Source organism: Sus scrofa, chromosome 8, assembly GCF_000003025.6.
Source record: "Sus scrofa isolate TJ Tabasco breed Duroc chromosome 8, Sscrofa11.1, whole genome shotgun sequence".
NCBI classification, from domain to species: Eukaryota; Metazoa; Chordata; class Mammalia; order Artiodactyla; family Suidae; genus Sus; species Sus scrofa.
Window position 1 is genome coordinate 130,921,810 of NC_010450.4, and position 15,386 is coordinate 130,937,195.

General features: G+C 47.4%; 1 protein-coding gene across 1 annotated transcript in view; it reads left to right on the forward strand.

Moving 5' to 3' along the window:
• ABCG2 (ATP-binding cassette, sub-family G (WHITE), member 2) overlaps positions 1–15,386 on the forward strand; it is a 91,975-nt gene that overhangs the window by 68,396 nt on the left and 8,193 nt on the right. Inside the window, 5 exon segments of the mRNA NM_214010.1 lie at positions 2,938–3,089; positions 5,956–6,060; positions 7,392–7,642; positions 12,466–12,548; positions 14,257–14,346. Of these exon segments, the coding sequence (NP_999175.1) occupies positions 2,938–3,089; positions 5,956–6,060; positions 7,392–7,642; positions 12,466–12,548; positions 14,257–14,346 (681 nt within the window).

Genomic DNA, 15,386 nt, shown 5'->3' on the forward strand with positions numbered 1-15,386 from the left:
CCTCGCTCAGTGGGTTTTGGATCCGGTGTTTCTTTGAGCTGTGGTGTAGTTTGCAGATGAGGCTCAGATCCCGTGTTTCTGTGGCTCTGGCATAGGCCAGTGGCTACAGCTCTGATTCGACCCTTAACCTGGGAACCTCCATATGCCGCAGGAGTGGCCCAAGAAATGGCAAAAAGACAAAAAATAAATAAGTAAATAAGTAAATAAATAAAAATCATGAGCTCATGACGTCATACTATTTCCAATTCTGATCTAATACTTGAGTTTTTTTTAGTCTTCATCCTTTCCATGTTTGTCTTTTCTTTTTTTTTTTTCCCTTTTTTGGGCCACACCCACAGCGTATGGAAGTTCCCAGGCTAGGGGTCGAAGTGTGGCTGCAGCTGCTAGCCAACATGACAGCACCAGCAAGTCCAGATCCGAGCTATGTCTGCGACCTACACCACAGCTCGTCGCAGTGCTGAATACTTAACCCACTGGTCAGGGCAAGGGATTGGATCTGCATCCTCAGGTTCGTTACTGCTGAGCCTTGGTAGGCACTCCCTCCAAGTTTTTAAACTTTCAGATAGTGAGAAACTTGGCTCCCAGTATGGCAATATGTTTACTTACTTGCTTAGTCAAATAACATGATCCTTCAGTGTAATCAATCTCTCATCACTCTGGCCATTCCCTCTGCCTGCCACCTCTGGGATAACCCCCTGTTTCCATTTCTTAAAAGCTGCCACATGGAGTTCCTGCTGTGACTCTGCGGGTTAAGAATCTTGACTGCAGTGGCTCGGGTTGCTGTGGAGGCAGGGGTTTGATCCTTTGTAGGTTAAGGGGGCTGGCATTGCTGCAGCTGTGGCTCAGATTCAATCCCTGACCAGGGAACCTCACATGTCAGGGCTGCGACCATAAAAAAAAAAAAAAAAAGCTGCCAAACAAACCATGTGGCACCCCTGCCTTATCATTACCGTGCATCCCCTGATGCCCTGCCCTCAGAAGCAAGTCTGTTTGCTCAGACAAGAAGAAACGGGAAGATGCTTGAGATGTCAGTTGTACACAGAAGTGAAGATGTCAAGTAATCAGTCTGGGGTTCAGTTTCAGTTAGAGACTACATGCATCATATATTTTGGGGGGTTTTTGGCGTTTTAGGGCTGCACCTGTGGCATATGGAGGTTCGCAGGCTAGGGGTTGAATCAGAGCTACAGCTTCTGGCCTTTGTCAGAGCCGCAGCAACGCAAGATCCGAGCCGAGTCTGCACCCTACAGCACAGCTCACGGCAACGCTGGATACTTAACCCACTGAGCGAGGCCAGGGATTGAGCCTGCGTCCTCCAGGATGCTAGTCATATTCCTTTTTGCTAAGCCACGACGGGAAGTCTGATGGGCCTGTTTTTTGATGCAGTCCCTCAGTGCCTGCCTCTATATGTCACCTCAGCTCTGCAGTGACACTGAAATACCTGTAGTTTCCCCCGCCTTCACTGCCCTTTCTCTTCCTGGCTTAGTCCGTTGGCCTCTTACTATGCTGCTTATATCATCTTCAGACTGGGTTATAAGGTCCTGTTTGGCTTGCACATTCTGTTCCACATTGCTACTTCTGTTCCACATTGTTTTGAAATGACTGATCGACTGGCCTGTCATCTTGGAGACAGAACAAATGTGTACCCAGGGTCATCATACAGTAAGTGATTAGAAAATGCTTAAATTGATGTGATTCTTCTCATAAACTGTTTCCTAAATAACAGCTTTTGAACGGTGAGTTTCGACCTTTGTGTCTTCTCCCCATTCAGTAGTAACTCCTGTGTGAAGGTAATTTTGGCCATGGAAATAGCCCAGGGATCCAATCCCAGCCCTGCCCCTTCTAATTCTGATACTTTGAGCCATTGCTTCATTATCTCAGCCTTACCTGTTATATAAAAGTAAGAATAATTGGCCCTGCCTTATAACAGTATGGTGAAAATTTATTTCACGATAAATTTTCTATAAAGTATTTAGCAAAGATATAGTGAGTACCAAGTAATGTTCACTATATTATTAGGGCAGAAGAATGAAAAATAGTTCCTGAAGATCCAGAAGCGTTAAGTAAATGATCAGTGGGGATGGGACATATGACTACGATTTTAAATTTAATCCGTAGTAAGTTTTCAAACTTGAGTGTACTTGCAAATGACCTGGGTGCTTGTTAAAGATATAGGGATTCCTTCGACCCAATAGGTATGAGAAAACTGTCCAGGGAGCTGCACTTATTTTTTTTTCTTTTTAGGGCCGCACCCGCAGCAGATGGAGGTTCCCAGGCTAGGGGTCTATTCAAAGCTATAGCTGCCAGCCTACACCGCAGCCACAGCAACGCCAGATCCTCAACCCACTGAGCGAGGCAGGGATCAAACGTGCAACCTCATGGGTCCTAGTCGGATTCTTTTCCTTTGCGCCACGACGGGAACTCCTGCATGTTAAGAAAATTATAATTATGTTTTTCTTGGGTTTTGCCTGCAGCACATGGAGGTTCCCAGGCTAGGGGTCTAATTGGAGCCACAGCTACCAGCCTACACCCCAGCCACAGCAACACCGGACCCGAGCTGTAACTGTAATCTACACCACAGCTTATGCCAGATTCTTGACCCACCGAGCAAGGCCAGGGTTGAACCTGCATCCTCGTGGGTACTAGTCGGGTTCATTCCTGCTGTGGCGCCACAACGGGAACTCCAGATCTGCATTTCTGATTAATATTCTGGTTGATTGTAGACTGCCCATAGAACCCACTTTAGAGACCCTAGCTTTTCATGAGAGCCTTGGCTTTAAGGTTCCCTAACTATCAGAGAGATCATATGAGCTGAGAAGTGTGGGAAAAGCAAAGCGATTTTTTCTCACTCGGTGCTCTAAAGGCAGGGATACTAAGTATGTTGCCGAGAAATGCAAGTTTCAGCTGTTTAATGCCTTGTCGTCTTCTTGTTTGACGTAGGATGTCTAAACAAGGACGGACCATCATCTTCTCCATTCATCAGCCTCGTTACTCCATCTTTAAGTTGTTTGATAGCCTCACCTTGTTGGCCTCAGGAAGACTCATGTTCCATGGACCTGCTCGGGAGGCCTTGGGATACTTTGCCTCCATCGGTACGGTTGACTTTTTCGTGCGGTAGCAGCCTTCTTTCGTAGGCTCCTGAAAGAGAACGAGGGGTCGAGGGCGGTGCTGTTTGTCTTTGAAGTGATGGGCTTGGTTCCACCCCTTCAGCATGTCTTTGGCTGGTTTGGTGCTAGGATCGTTCTTCACCTTGCCCTGCCCGCTTGGTATTTTGGTCTCTTTTTCTGCCCCTGTGTGTGTGTGTGTGTGTGTGTGTGTGTGTGTGTGTTTCCCCTGGGTCTGTATCCATTGTCCCGGCTGCTGGTTCTGGTGACCTTTCTGGAACAGTTCAGTATATATATTAGCCTCAGAGCCAGTTACCTGTCAGTTGAGTATTTTGAGAAAGGCCTAATGTGGCCAAGTTCTCTGTCTTCTTGACCATACCCATCAGGCTTTATCATGGTTTTCCCTTACATGGGATGTTGATCTACCTTGGTTGGGGGCTCAAGAAGATGCTGCTGGATTTTCCAGTAAAATTAGATTGCAGACATAGGATGTGTGTGATTTACCTGTCAACCTAGTGGCTAGTCCTAAGTCTGACTTCAATGGGCCAACATTTCTGTCAGTTCCGGAGTGCCTGGTTCTATGGATTTATTGTATTAGTAGTACTGGTATTATTTTTTGCCTTTTTTTTTTTTTTTGTCTTTTTGCCTTTTCTTGAGCCACTCCTGCAGCATATGGAGGTTCCCGAGCTAGGGGTCGAATCAGAGCTGTAGCCGCCGGCCTACACCACAGCCACAGCAACACAGGATCAAAGCCGTGTCTGCGACTCACACCACAGCTCATGGCAGCGCCGGATCCTTAACCCACTGAGCAAGGCCAAGGATTGAACTCACATCCTCATGGATACTAGTTGGATGTGTTTCTGCTGAGCCCCGATGGGAACTTCTGCCTGATTCTATTTAAACGGAAATGGGAGTTCCCATTGTGGTGCAGCAGAAACACATCCAACTAGTATCCATGAGGATGTGAGTTTGATCCGGACCTCGCTCGGTGGGTCAGGGATCCAGTGTTGCCGTGATCTGTGGCGAAGGTCACAGACTCGGCTCGGATCTGATGTTGCTGTGTTTGGGATGAAGGCCTGCAGCTGTAGCTGCACTTTGACCCCTAGCCGGGAACTTCCACATGCTGCAGGTGCAGCCCTAAAAGCAAAACAAAAACAAAACCAAAACAACAACAGCAAAAGGAAATACAAAACTTTTTTTAGACTTGTGCGCTTTGTTTTCGTTTAGAGATACTTGGATACGATTATAGATGATGCTCCATGAACTCAGATATGGTTTTAAACATTTGCTGGCCTTATCTTAGAACAATTGCTTTCTCCCCCATCATTTAAAATGAAACTTCTTCATTTACGAAGTACACGTGAGTCTAGGGAGTTTAGGGGAGGTCAGACGTCAGGCCAAGCTGATGGTGTTGTCGCTGAGTCCCAGCTCATACTCCTGGCCGTATGCCAGGCCAGTAAACTGAGAGCTGAGTTGGCGAGGCAAGGGAGAGTGGCTTTGTTCAGAAAGCCAGCAGGAGAGGATGGTGCACTGGCTGTCCCGAGCAACCGTCTTCCCCAGCTTGGGATTCAAGCGTCTTTAATTTTAGCAGGAGAGGGGTTAGTTAACTGTTGCAGAAGTCTTGGTTTTAGAATCCTCTGTTCTTACAGCTGTCCACTAGGTTAGGGTACGATGTTCCTGTAAACCTCCGACAAGAGGAATTTATCCTCGGTTCTGCAACCTTGTATCGCAAACGGTACACCTTTAAAGGTCAGAGCCCTGAGAACGGCTGTCCTGTGTATTGCAGGCTAGAGGCAACATTCCTAACTGGTAGCAAATGCAACAGAACAGAAAGGGTAAAACAGAAGGAGCCGATCCAACAGGGAGTCAGATTTGTCCTTCCCAGTTACCTCGCCACAGCAAGTCCAGTAAGCATTCAGCTGTGCTGGCTGGGCCAGCCCCGTCCTCCTGAGAATGCTGTTCTGGTGATGTGTTCACTGTGTTGGAATTAGGGCAGCCGAACAGCAGATGATCACTTGGGACCTGAATTTCGTAGGGGCAGAAGCAGTCATTCTAAAGTGGGTATTGGCATTCTGGCAGTCCCCAGGTGAACTTGGAGAGCAGAACTAGCCCAGGCCTCCCCCGAACACAGTCCTGCTGTGCCTTAGCCGGATTTGCTTATCGCCTTGCTTTAAGGAGCAGTAGTCTTGCTATAGTTTTTTTTCTTTTTTTTTCCAACGAACTTTTTTTTTTTTTTTTGGTCTTCTGTCCTATTTAGAGCTGCACCCACGGCATGTGGAGGTTCCCAGGCTAGGGGTCTAGTCGGAGCTGTTGCTGCCGGCCTAGACCACAGCCACAGCAACACAGGATCAAAGCCGTGTCTGCGACCTTCACCACAGCTCATGGCAACGCCGGATCCTTAACCCTCTGAGCCAGGGCAGGGATCCAGCGGGCTACCTCATGGTCCTAGTCCGATTTGTTTCTGCCGTACCAAGATGGGAACTCCCCAGCTTGCTTTTTTCCTTGGACCTGTCTTTCGATTTTGGAGACGTCCTTTCTGATAAGCACCAGAGCGTACTGACAGCTGTTTCAGGTCTCCTGGATTATGATGCGTGAGGACCAAGCACTAGAGGAAGACTTTCTGAGAGTCCGAGGTTGGTTCAGCGTCTGTTGTGTTGCCAGGGCAGAGCAGTGTGGAAACATTTGATGACGGACTATATCAAAGGAGAGAGTAAATTAGTGAGGGGAGACGAGGGCCAGAAGGTGAGGGGGAAACTGTTGGATGCCGTCTCTGCCAGGCACACCTCCCTCACGTCCGGACTGTGTACTGCCCAAGACTGTCAAGTCTGTGTAGCTGCCTTCCTTTCTTTTGTAGGTTACAACTGTGAGCCCTACAACAACCCCGCAGACTTCTTCCTGGACGTCATTAACGGCGACTCCTCCGCTGTGGTGTTAAGCAGAGCGGACAGAGACGAGGGAGGTGAGCCCGTTGGGTGAATGGCAGCGGATTGCCCGGTTGCTTTGGCTGAAGTTTAGCAACGTGGCAGCTCCTGCCGACGTGGCTGCGTGAATTTATGTTCGTGCCGGCCGTCCTCTGGCACCACGTGGCCTCCTGTATTCAGCCTCTACTGCAAAAACACCGTGGACTGGCTGGTTTCAGCAGCAAGCATTTCTTACAGTTCTGTAGGCTGGAGGCCTAAGATCAAGGATCAAGGTCCAGCAGATTCTGTGTCTTTTGGGGACCTGCTTGTGATTCATCGATGGGCATCCGTCTCTTTGCCTCCTCCCATGGGGGCGTGGGGAGGGCGCTCTCTGGTTCCGCTTTGGTAAGGGCGCCAACCCAGCTCGTGAGGGCTCCCCCCTCGTGACCTGATCATCCCTGCAAGGCCTGGCCTTGCTTTCAGATTGGGTCCCAGTGGGGAGTGGGTTTGAGCATGTGCATTTTGGAGGCACACAAACATTCAGTCGCATGGCATCAGGCCACACAGAACTTGTCATCCCCGGGAGAGCCGTGTTTTCCATTTAACTGGTCCGTGAGCATTTGTGTGACAGTGTCAGTTCCAAGGGGAGTTGCCATTTTTAAAAACATCCCTCATTTACCCAGAGGCCCCACGGTATCTCAGGGGATTGGTCCTAGGACCCTCCTTGCAGATAGAAACTTCAAGGATGCTCAAGTCCCTTCCAGTAGGGCCTTGGTATCCATGGGTTCCATGTCCACAGATACCGAGGGCCACCTGTATAATGTTCTGAAATGAGCAAGTTGGCAGTTGAGCATTTGCGTGTTGGAAAAGCAAAGACCAGATTTTTTTGGAGTCGTCTTGGTTTTAATGATGGGTTATAACTGCATATGATGAGAAGTGTATTTGAAACGAGCTAGGGTCTGGAGTTCCCACTGTGGATCTGGCTCGTGTCTGGAGGCACGGGTTCAATCCCCAGCCTGGTGCAGTGGCTTAAGGATCTGGTGTTGCTGCAACTGCATCGGTGGTCACAGCTCCGGCTGAGATTCAGTCTCTGGCCCAGGGACTTCCATACATGCTGTGGGGGCCAAGGGCCAAAAAAGAGAATCAGGGTTCAAATGATATAGTTCGGCAAAGGTCACTGGGTTTACTGCATCTGCCCAAGCTTATGCAAGCAAGCCAATGCATTTTTCTGATTTGTAAAGCAGTGACCACAGCTCTCCTAATAGTTTATACTCAAGCCCTAGAACGATGGTGCTAGGGAGGACTCTAAGAGGAGGGTACAGAAAAATGGACAAAATCAGCCGTTATTTTGTTAATGACGTTTCCCTTCTTCATCCACTTTGTTGCGCAGCCCAAGAGCCCGAAGAGCCTCCCGAGAAAGATACTCCCCTCATAGACAAACTTGCTGCGTTTTATACCAACTCCTCCTTCTTCAAGGACACGAAGGTTGAGTTAGATCAGTTCTCAGGGGGTCGGAAGAAGAAGAAGAGCTCGGTGTACAAGGAGGTCACCTACACCACCTCCTTCTGTCATCAGCTCCGATGGATTTCCAGGCGTTCCTTCAAAAACTTACTGGGTAATCCCCAGGCGTCCGTAGCCCAGGTACCCGGCGGGTCTTCTGGTTATGCCGTGAACTGTGCGTGGGGGACCCGGGCTCCGATGTCGTCTGTCCTGGGAGGTGCTTACCTCCCACCCACGCTCCTTCACTATGCCCGTTGCACTGGGCATATAGAAACAAGGGGAACCCAGCTCAGTTTTCACTTGCAGAGAACTTGTTTCTGAGTGGGGTTTTGGAGTACCTCATTCAGAATTGTTGTCGATTCAGACATGGTGTAATAGATAATTTTTGTAGAAAAAAGTTTTTTTCAAAAATGTTGACGCATTTAGTTACTGTTCAGCCACATTGTGGGTTTTCTACACACGTTCATTTCCCGCTGCGTTCACCAAGTTGTCCTCGATCTTATGCCGCATTCTGGAGCTTGTATACAGCAGTGAATGAGTGGGAAGAAACAAGGTCCCTGTTCTTGTGGAGGGTGGCTCCTTATGAGGAGAGACGGATGACAAAGTCCCACAGGAATAAAATTCAGGGCATGTCAGATGGTCAAGGGGCAAGGAAGAGAGTATAACCCGCAAAGTGGAGAAAGGAAGAGAGAAAGGAAGGAAGGGAGAGCGAGAGAAGGGAAAGGGGTTGGTTTGCGTCTTGCATCACGTAGGCAGCAAAGCGTTCAGCTCGGGGTCCACTGGGCGCTCCCGAAGGCAGGAGAGGCAGCCACCGTCTGCAGGAAAAGCCTGCCTGGGCATGCTGCTCCTTAGAAAAGTGCACCTTTCTCAGGGAGGGGCTCTAATCGTGGGAGAGCACTGGACCCCTGGCACGGTATAGAGTTAGCACAACGGTGATAAGCAGACTTGAGTTCTCTTCTCCTAGGATGGAAAATGCTGTCCTTTGTCTTTTTGGTAGATTCTGTTCATAGTTGTTGGTGATGACTCTTTCATGATTTTCCCATTTTTCTCAAGCCCTCGGCCATTCAGAACCCTTGTATTCCCACGTCATTGGACCATCTTTTCCAAAAAAAAAAAAAAAAATCGGTGTAGCCAATTATTTTGGGGGTGTGGTTTTTATTTGTTGGGTTTTTTGTTTGTTTTGCTTTTAGGGCTGCACCCACGCGGCATATGGAGGTTCCTGGGCTAGGGGTCGAATCGGAGCCGTAGCCACTGGCCTACGTCACAGCCACAGCCACAGCCACGCCAGATCTGAGCCGAATCTGCAGCCTACACCAGAGTTCATGGCCTCACCAGCAGCACCAGATCCTTAACCCACTGGGCGAGGCCGGGGACTCAAACCCACCTCCTCATGGATCCTAGTTGGGTTCCTTCAGCAATGAGCCACGAAGGGCACCCCTGATCTTCTTAGCCTTGAATTTCTGCCCAGTCCTAAAAGATGGCATGGTGTTGGCTCTAAGGAAGTATTACTGACTTCTTACCACACATGCTGTCATTGTCCCATCTCAGTGCTGCTGCCTTTTAAGTCTTAATGCCAAGAGACCTACGTTGAGGAGGAGTCCGCAACAGCGGTCAGCAGAGTGGACTCCTGCCTTAAGCTGGCATTCCAGTACTGACACATCTGAAGAGGTGTCCCCCGCAGGCAGATGCTCAGGGAGATACAAGGTTTAATCAGCTAAGGCAGGAGAGGGCAGACCTCTTTTCCAAAGGGTCAGAGAGTAAATACTTGAGGCTTTGCATGTCATGTGGTCTTTGTTTCAAGTAGTCGCTTCTGCCGTTGTGGCAAGAACGCAGCCGTAAATAATTGATTAAAAAGTGAACATAGCTGTGTTCCGATGAAACTTTATTCATGGATGCTGCAATATGAATTTCATGTGGCAAGCAACATTACTCTTCTCTCTTTCTTCCCAACCGTTAAAAGAATACTTAAAAATTGTTTTTACCTCATGTACTGAACAGAAATAGGCCTGGGGGCCATAGCTTACTGGCTTCAGGTTTAGCGTCTTTTAATATTTTTAATTTTGCTAGTGTGTCTTTTACTTCTTTGAGTGTTGGAATGTGGAGCTATTAAAATCTTTTATGGCTTCGTGTTGATCAATCTTGGGTAGGTCATCTTACACAAGATGGGAAACGCTGTCATATCTCTTGGGGATTCATTGTTCCCATAAGCATAGTTGACCATTTGACCATGGATTCATTTTTTCAAAGGCAGTCATAACCATCCCTCAGAATTCATCTTGATAAATGTTTTTTGTTTGTTTATTTGTTTGCTTTTATGGCTGACCCTGCGGCATCTGGAGCTTCTTGGGCTAGGTGTCTATTTGGAGCTGCAGCTGCCGGCCTACACCACAGCCACAGCAACGCTGGATCCTTAATCCACTGAGCGAGGCCAGGGATCGAACCCGCAACCTCATGGTTCTTAGTGGGATTTGTTTCAGCTGCAGCATGACGGGAGCGCCGAGAAATGTTGATAAAGACATTAGAACAAAGATGGAATGACATATTTGGGAAATTTCTTTTTGTCCCCTCTATTCAGAGAAGCCAGCTGTGCAGTACTCACAGAAGAGTCTCCTTGCTCCATTGAGCAATCTTTAGTTTCCCCGTTTATTTTCTTTTCCTCAGTACAAGAAGATGCACCTTATGAAAACAACAAAATTGTGAGATTAATCATTTTGTCATAATGTTTGAAAACTTTGGAAATATTTTTTGAACTTTGAAACCTTTAGGAAACTTCCTAAGGTAAAACTGACAGTCTTTTAATGTAAGTTATTAAGTTTGAGCACAAAAGAAACAAAGCTTATGGAGTGGCCAATGTTCAAGTCTGAACATTCAGAGTTATGCGGTGTGAAAGTATAGGCTTGTATAGGTGAGCTTGCCCACATGCTGATGGGGTCGTTTTTATTTATTTGGAAGCTTGGTCTGTTGACATGAAGTATATAGTATATGTGGAAGGTAATTAAAACATGCCAGGGTGAAAACTCTTCATTCCAAATTTCTGACTGTCTTTTTAGCAAGGCAATTTTTAAGGACATCTCAAATCATATTCTTTTTTCTTTTTATTTTTTCTATGGCCTCACTCACGCGGCATATGGAGGTTCCCAGGCTAGGGATCAAATCAGAGCTACAGCTGCTGACCTACACCATAGCTCATGGCAACGCCGGATCCTTAACCCACTGAGCAAGGCCAGGGATCAAACGTGCAACTCATGGTTCCTAGTTGGATTCATTGACCACTGAGCCACATGGGAACTCCTCAAATCGTATTGTTTACAGACGCTGGTCTTCACAAAGAGTCTTGGCAGATCAGGATCCTGTTTTCCAATTTTGTTGGCTTCCAGCCAAAGTGTCTTGACAACTTACTTCAAACCTTGATGCCACTGCACTATGCAGTACTGACTTTTTAAAAAATTTATTTATTTTTCACATTGAAGGTTCCAGGGAACCTTGGTGGAATAGTTTATTTTCTTTAGATTATCATTTCTTATATTTTTAGTACATTTAATAAAATTTAATTAAAAAGTACAATAAGTAGAAGTTCCCGTTGTGGCTCAGGGGAAACAAATCTGACTAGGAACCATGAGGTTGCAGGGTTAATCCCTTGGGTTAAGGATCCGGCATTGCTGTGAGCTGTAGTGTAGGCCAGCAGCTGTAGTTCCGATTTACCCCGTAGCCTGGGAACTTCCATATGCAGTTGTGGAGGCCCTAAAAGGAAAAAGAAAAAGAAAAGTACAATAAGTAGAATTTTCTTCAATCAATTATAGCATAACCCTTAACACTCTGCATAACCCTTAGCATTTTGCCCCTGGAAGTGAAGTGTCCTTAAGGAACATTTTATCAAACTTAAAAATGACAGTGATGTTTATCCAGGCTCTTAGGCGTCGTCAAACAGACTGAGTGAGTAAAGGTAGGTAGGAGTGGCTAGGAATTGGCCCCTCAGTGTTGCTGTGGCTGGTAGGCTTTCTGGGCTGAGGTTGCCCAAGAAGCAGTGGCAGGAGGGTGAGTAAGGGAAGCCCCTGAGTGCCCTTAGAGACAGCTCTGTGAATGCTTTGGTGACAGTGCACTTTTCCAGAGCAGACATGAACTCTCCCCAGGTCAGATGGGCGTACCCCAGCTTACCCTACTTCCTTATTATGCACAATTTCATTGTTGGAATTTTTATGTGTGTTTTTAAGATTTTTATTTAATTTTCATGTTAAGAGTAAAGATATCTTGTTTTTACTGGAGTCTCTTGAACTGTCAGACTCTGCATGTTCACTAGGACAAAGGTTGAGAGTTCAGGCCAGAACTCTTACCACTTGGGTTTTATTTTACCCCTAAACTACCTTGCTAGGTACTTGCATTGTTCTGCATGTTACACGGCATTCCCAGGCCCAGTAGCCTGAACTGGACCGTGAACTGGCAGTGCCTGGAAAACCTGGGAGGAATCTTTAGCTTTTCTGCTTTGTTCTCCTGTTAGTCTCCCCAGCACACAGGTAATTATTTTTTTATTATTTTTTTTTAGGGCCACACCTGAGAAATATAGAAGTTCCCAGGCTAGGGATTGAATTGGAGCTACAGGTCCTGGCCACAGCCACAGCCATAGCCACACTGGATCCAAGCCACTTCTGCAACCTTTGCTGCAGCTTATGGCAACACTGGATCCTTAACCCACTGAGCAGGGTAGGGATTAAACCCGCATCCTTATGGACACTAGTCCAGTTCATAACCTTCTGCGGCACAGCGGAAACGTCTGTAATACTTTTATTTTAATTTAAAAAGCAGTCTCATAACACACATTATTTTATATTTTTGCCCAAGAACTACGGCCAAGCCATTTAAGATATCTATATCAACGGAGAGATTTATTATGTAGCCAGATGTATTTTAGTAATAAATATCTTAAGTTTTTACCTTTAATTGAAAACATTTTTTTTCTTTTTGAAAAGATAATTGTGACGATCATCCTGGGCCTGGTTATAGGTGCCATTTTCTATGATCTGAAAAATGATCCCTCAGGAATCCAGAACAGGTAAGTCAATTTAGATCTTGATTTTGAGAAGGTTCTATTACTTTGTTTTCAAGCTTAAGGAAATCCATTACAAATTTGAATTTGAGACAAGCACCGGGTAAACTGCAGATAAGTCAGCGAATAGAAAGTTGGATGGAAGAGTTAATTTTCACATTCACACACACACACACACACACACAAACACACACACACACACACACACACACATATATACAGTAGTAAAATACAGAGAACATAAAGTTTACCCCGTTGACCAGGTTCGAGTACAGTTCAGTGGCATTAATCACATTCACATTATGATGCAGCTGTAAAAACCTCGGCCTCCGACCCCAGAATTTTTTTCATCTTCCAGACTGAATGTCTGTACCCATCAAACAGCAGTCGTGCCCTCCACCTTTGACCAGCCCCTGGAAACCGCCACTGTCTTCCGTCTCTGATGCTGACTGTTCTCGGTACCTCGTATCAGTGGCATCAGAGCATTTGTTCTTTGGTGACTGGCTGTGTCCCTTAGCATCATCCGTGTTGCAGCATGTGTCAGAATTTCTTTCTTTTTAAAGGCTGCGTAATACTCCACGGTATGGCCACACCACCTTGGGTGTCTCAGTTTATCTGTCCACGGACACCTGGGTCGTTTCCGCCTGTTGGCTGTTACCAACAGTGCTGCTATGAACATGAGTGTACGAGCAAAAATCGGGTTGCGTCTCTGCTTTAAATTCTTTTGAATTATACCCAGACGTGGAATGTTTGGATCATTTGGTACTTCTGTTAATTTTGCGAGGACCTGCCATGTTGCCTTCAGCAGCAGCTGTACCGTCATGCATTTCTGCCAGCAGTGCCCAGGGTTTCAGGTTCTCTCCAGCCTCACCAATACGTGTTGGTTTTTGTTGTTGTTGTTGTTGTTTTTTGGTTTTTTGTTTTTTTGTTTTTCCCTATGTAATAGCCATCTCTCCTTGTGGTTTTGATTTGCATTTCTCTAATGATTATTGTATTATTTTTTGTTTTTTTTTTGTCTTTTGTTTTTTTCCTGCTCTTTTGGGCCACACCTGTGACATACAGAAGTTCCCCGGCTAGGGGTCGAATTGGAGCTGCAGGTGCTGGCCTCCATCACAGGCACAGCAACTCAGGATCTGAGCCGTGTCTGTAACCTACACCACCGCTTGTGGCAATGCCAGATCCTTAACCCACTGAACAAGGCCAGGGATCAAACCGACATCCCCATGGATCCTAGTCATGTTCGTTTCCACCGAGCCACAATGGGAACTCAGATTTGGTGCCTTCTTGCATGTCCTTGCTGGCAGAGAGAGAGCTCTCTTACCTCTCTTTTCTTGTCTTTGAAGGGCCCTAATCCGTTGTGGGGGCCCCACCCTCATGACCTGGTCCAGACCTCACAACCTCCCAAAGTCTCTGTCTCTGAGGGCCATTGCATTGAGAGTTAGGGTGTCCACACAGGAATTTCAGGAGAATGCAGTTCAAACCATAGCGAACCAGGACCTTGAATTTCCAAGTGTGCTACGTGGAGTCCCAGGGGTCCCACTCTGGAGACACCAGTGGAGAGAAACCTGATGGGCTCATACAGCCCCCTCTGATTGAACCAGAGCAGTAGTTTGTTTACTGTGTTCAGATGGCATTTGTTGGGGGGGGGGTTGCAGGTAGAAAAATATCTAAGCCTGTTTGTCTGCATTGCTTTTTTCCCTTCCTCTCACTGCAGAGCCGGAGTGCTCTTCTTCCTGACAACCAACCAGTGTTTCAGCAGCGTCTCGGCCGTGGAGCTCCTTGTGGTGGAGAAGAAACTCTTTATGTGAGTGGGTCTCTGTTCCTGGAAGGGGCTGTTGGTCAGCCGGGGCCCATCCAGAATCAGGCCTTGGTTTGGCTCCTGGGGATGACTGGTGTGGCCTGAGGCAGAGCAGCCAAGGGCGGGGGGTGGGTGTGGGGGGAATCCGGAGCACACTGGGGCCTGATGGGAAGGGAAAAAGGAGTGTGAAGATGAGGACACAGCCCCCAAATGCAAGTGCTGCCGAGGAGGCAGGCGCTAAAGAGGGTGAAGAGGACCTTTTGCTCTTAGCAAGGAAGAAGGCTTGGTAGAGGGAGGGCTTGGTCGAGGGAGGGTCATGGGTTGAACAGTGAATTCAAGGTGAGGAGGTAAAGCTGACCAAGAATGTAGAATGAGCCCGCTCTCAATGCCAAGAGGACTGGAAGGAGCCACAGGGCAGCCCTGACCTGAGGTGGGCTGGGCTGGTTCTTGCATAATTCCATGCAAATGAAGCTGTTGGAGGAATAGTTTGGAATTACAGGAGGAAGATCTCAGGAGAAGAGGGGTCTCAAACTTTGGAGAGGAGAAAATAGGCCTGGATAGCCAGCAGGGGTGTAGGGTTGGGAGGCGTGAAGGGTTGGCAGGCGTGATCGTGGGCAGAAGTGCCGTTTTCTTGTCTTTATCCTGAGAGTGGAAGAAGTAAGAAGAGGTTAGGGATCCAAAGCTGCATTTGAGGTTGGAGAATAAGCACCTTCACTGGAAGGAGGGGGAGTTCCCGTTGTGGTTCATGGGTTGAGGACCCAGCATTTCTCTGGGAGGATGGGGGTTTGATCCCTGGTCTCGCCCAGTGGGTTAAGGATCTGGTGTTGTTCTGAGTGTGGCATAGGTCAGCAGCTGCAGGTCTGATTTGAGCCCTAGCCCGGGCACCGCCATGTGCTGCAGGTGTGGCCATAAAAGAAAAAGAAGAAGCAGGGAGAAAGAAAGGCCCTGTGGCCACTGAGATCCGCTCCTGCCGCGCTGGCCTTGGAGGAGAGCCCACGTGGGAGGAGAGGGAGGTGATGCAGACTGTGTGCCCGGAGTGGGCGCTC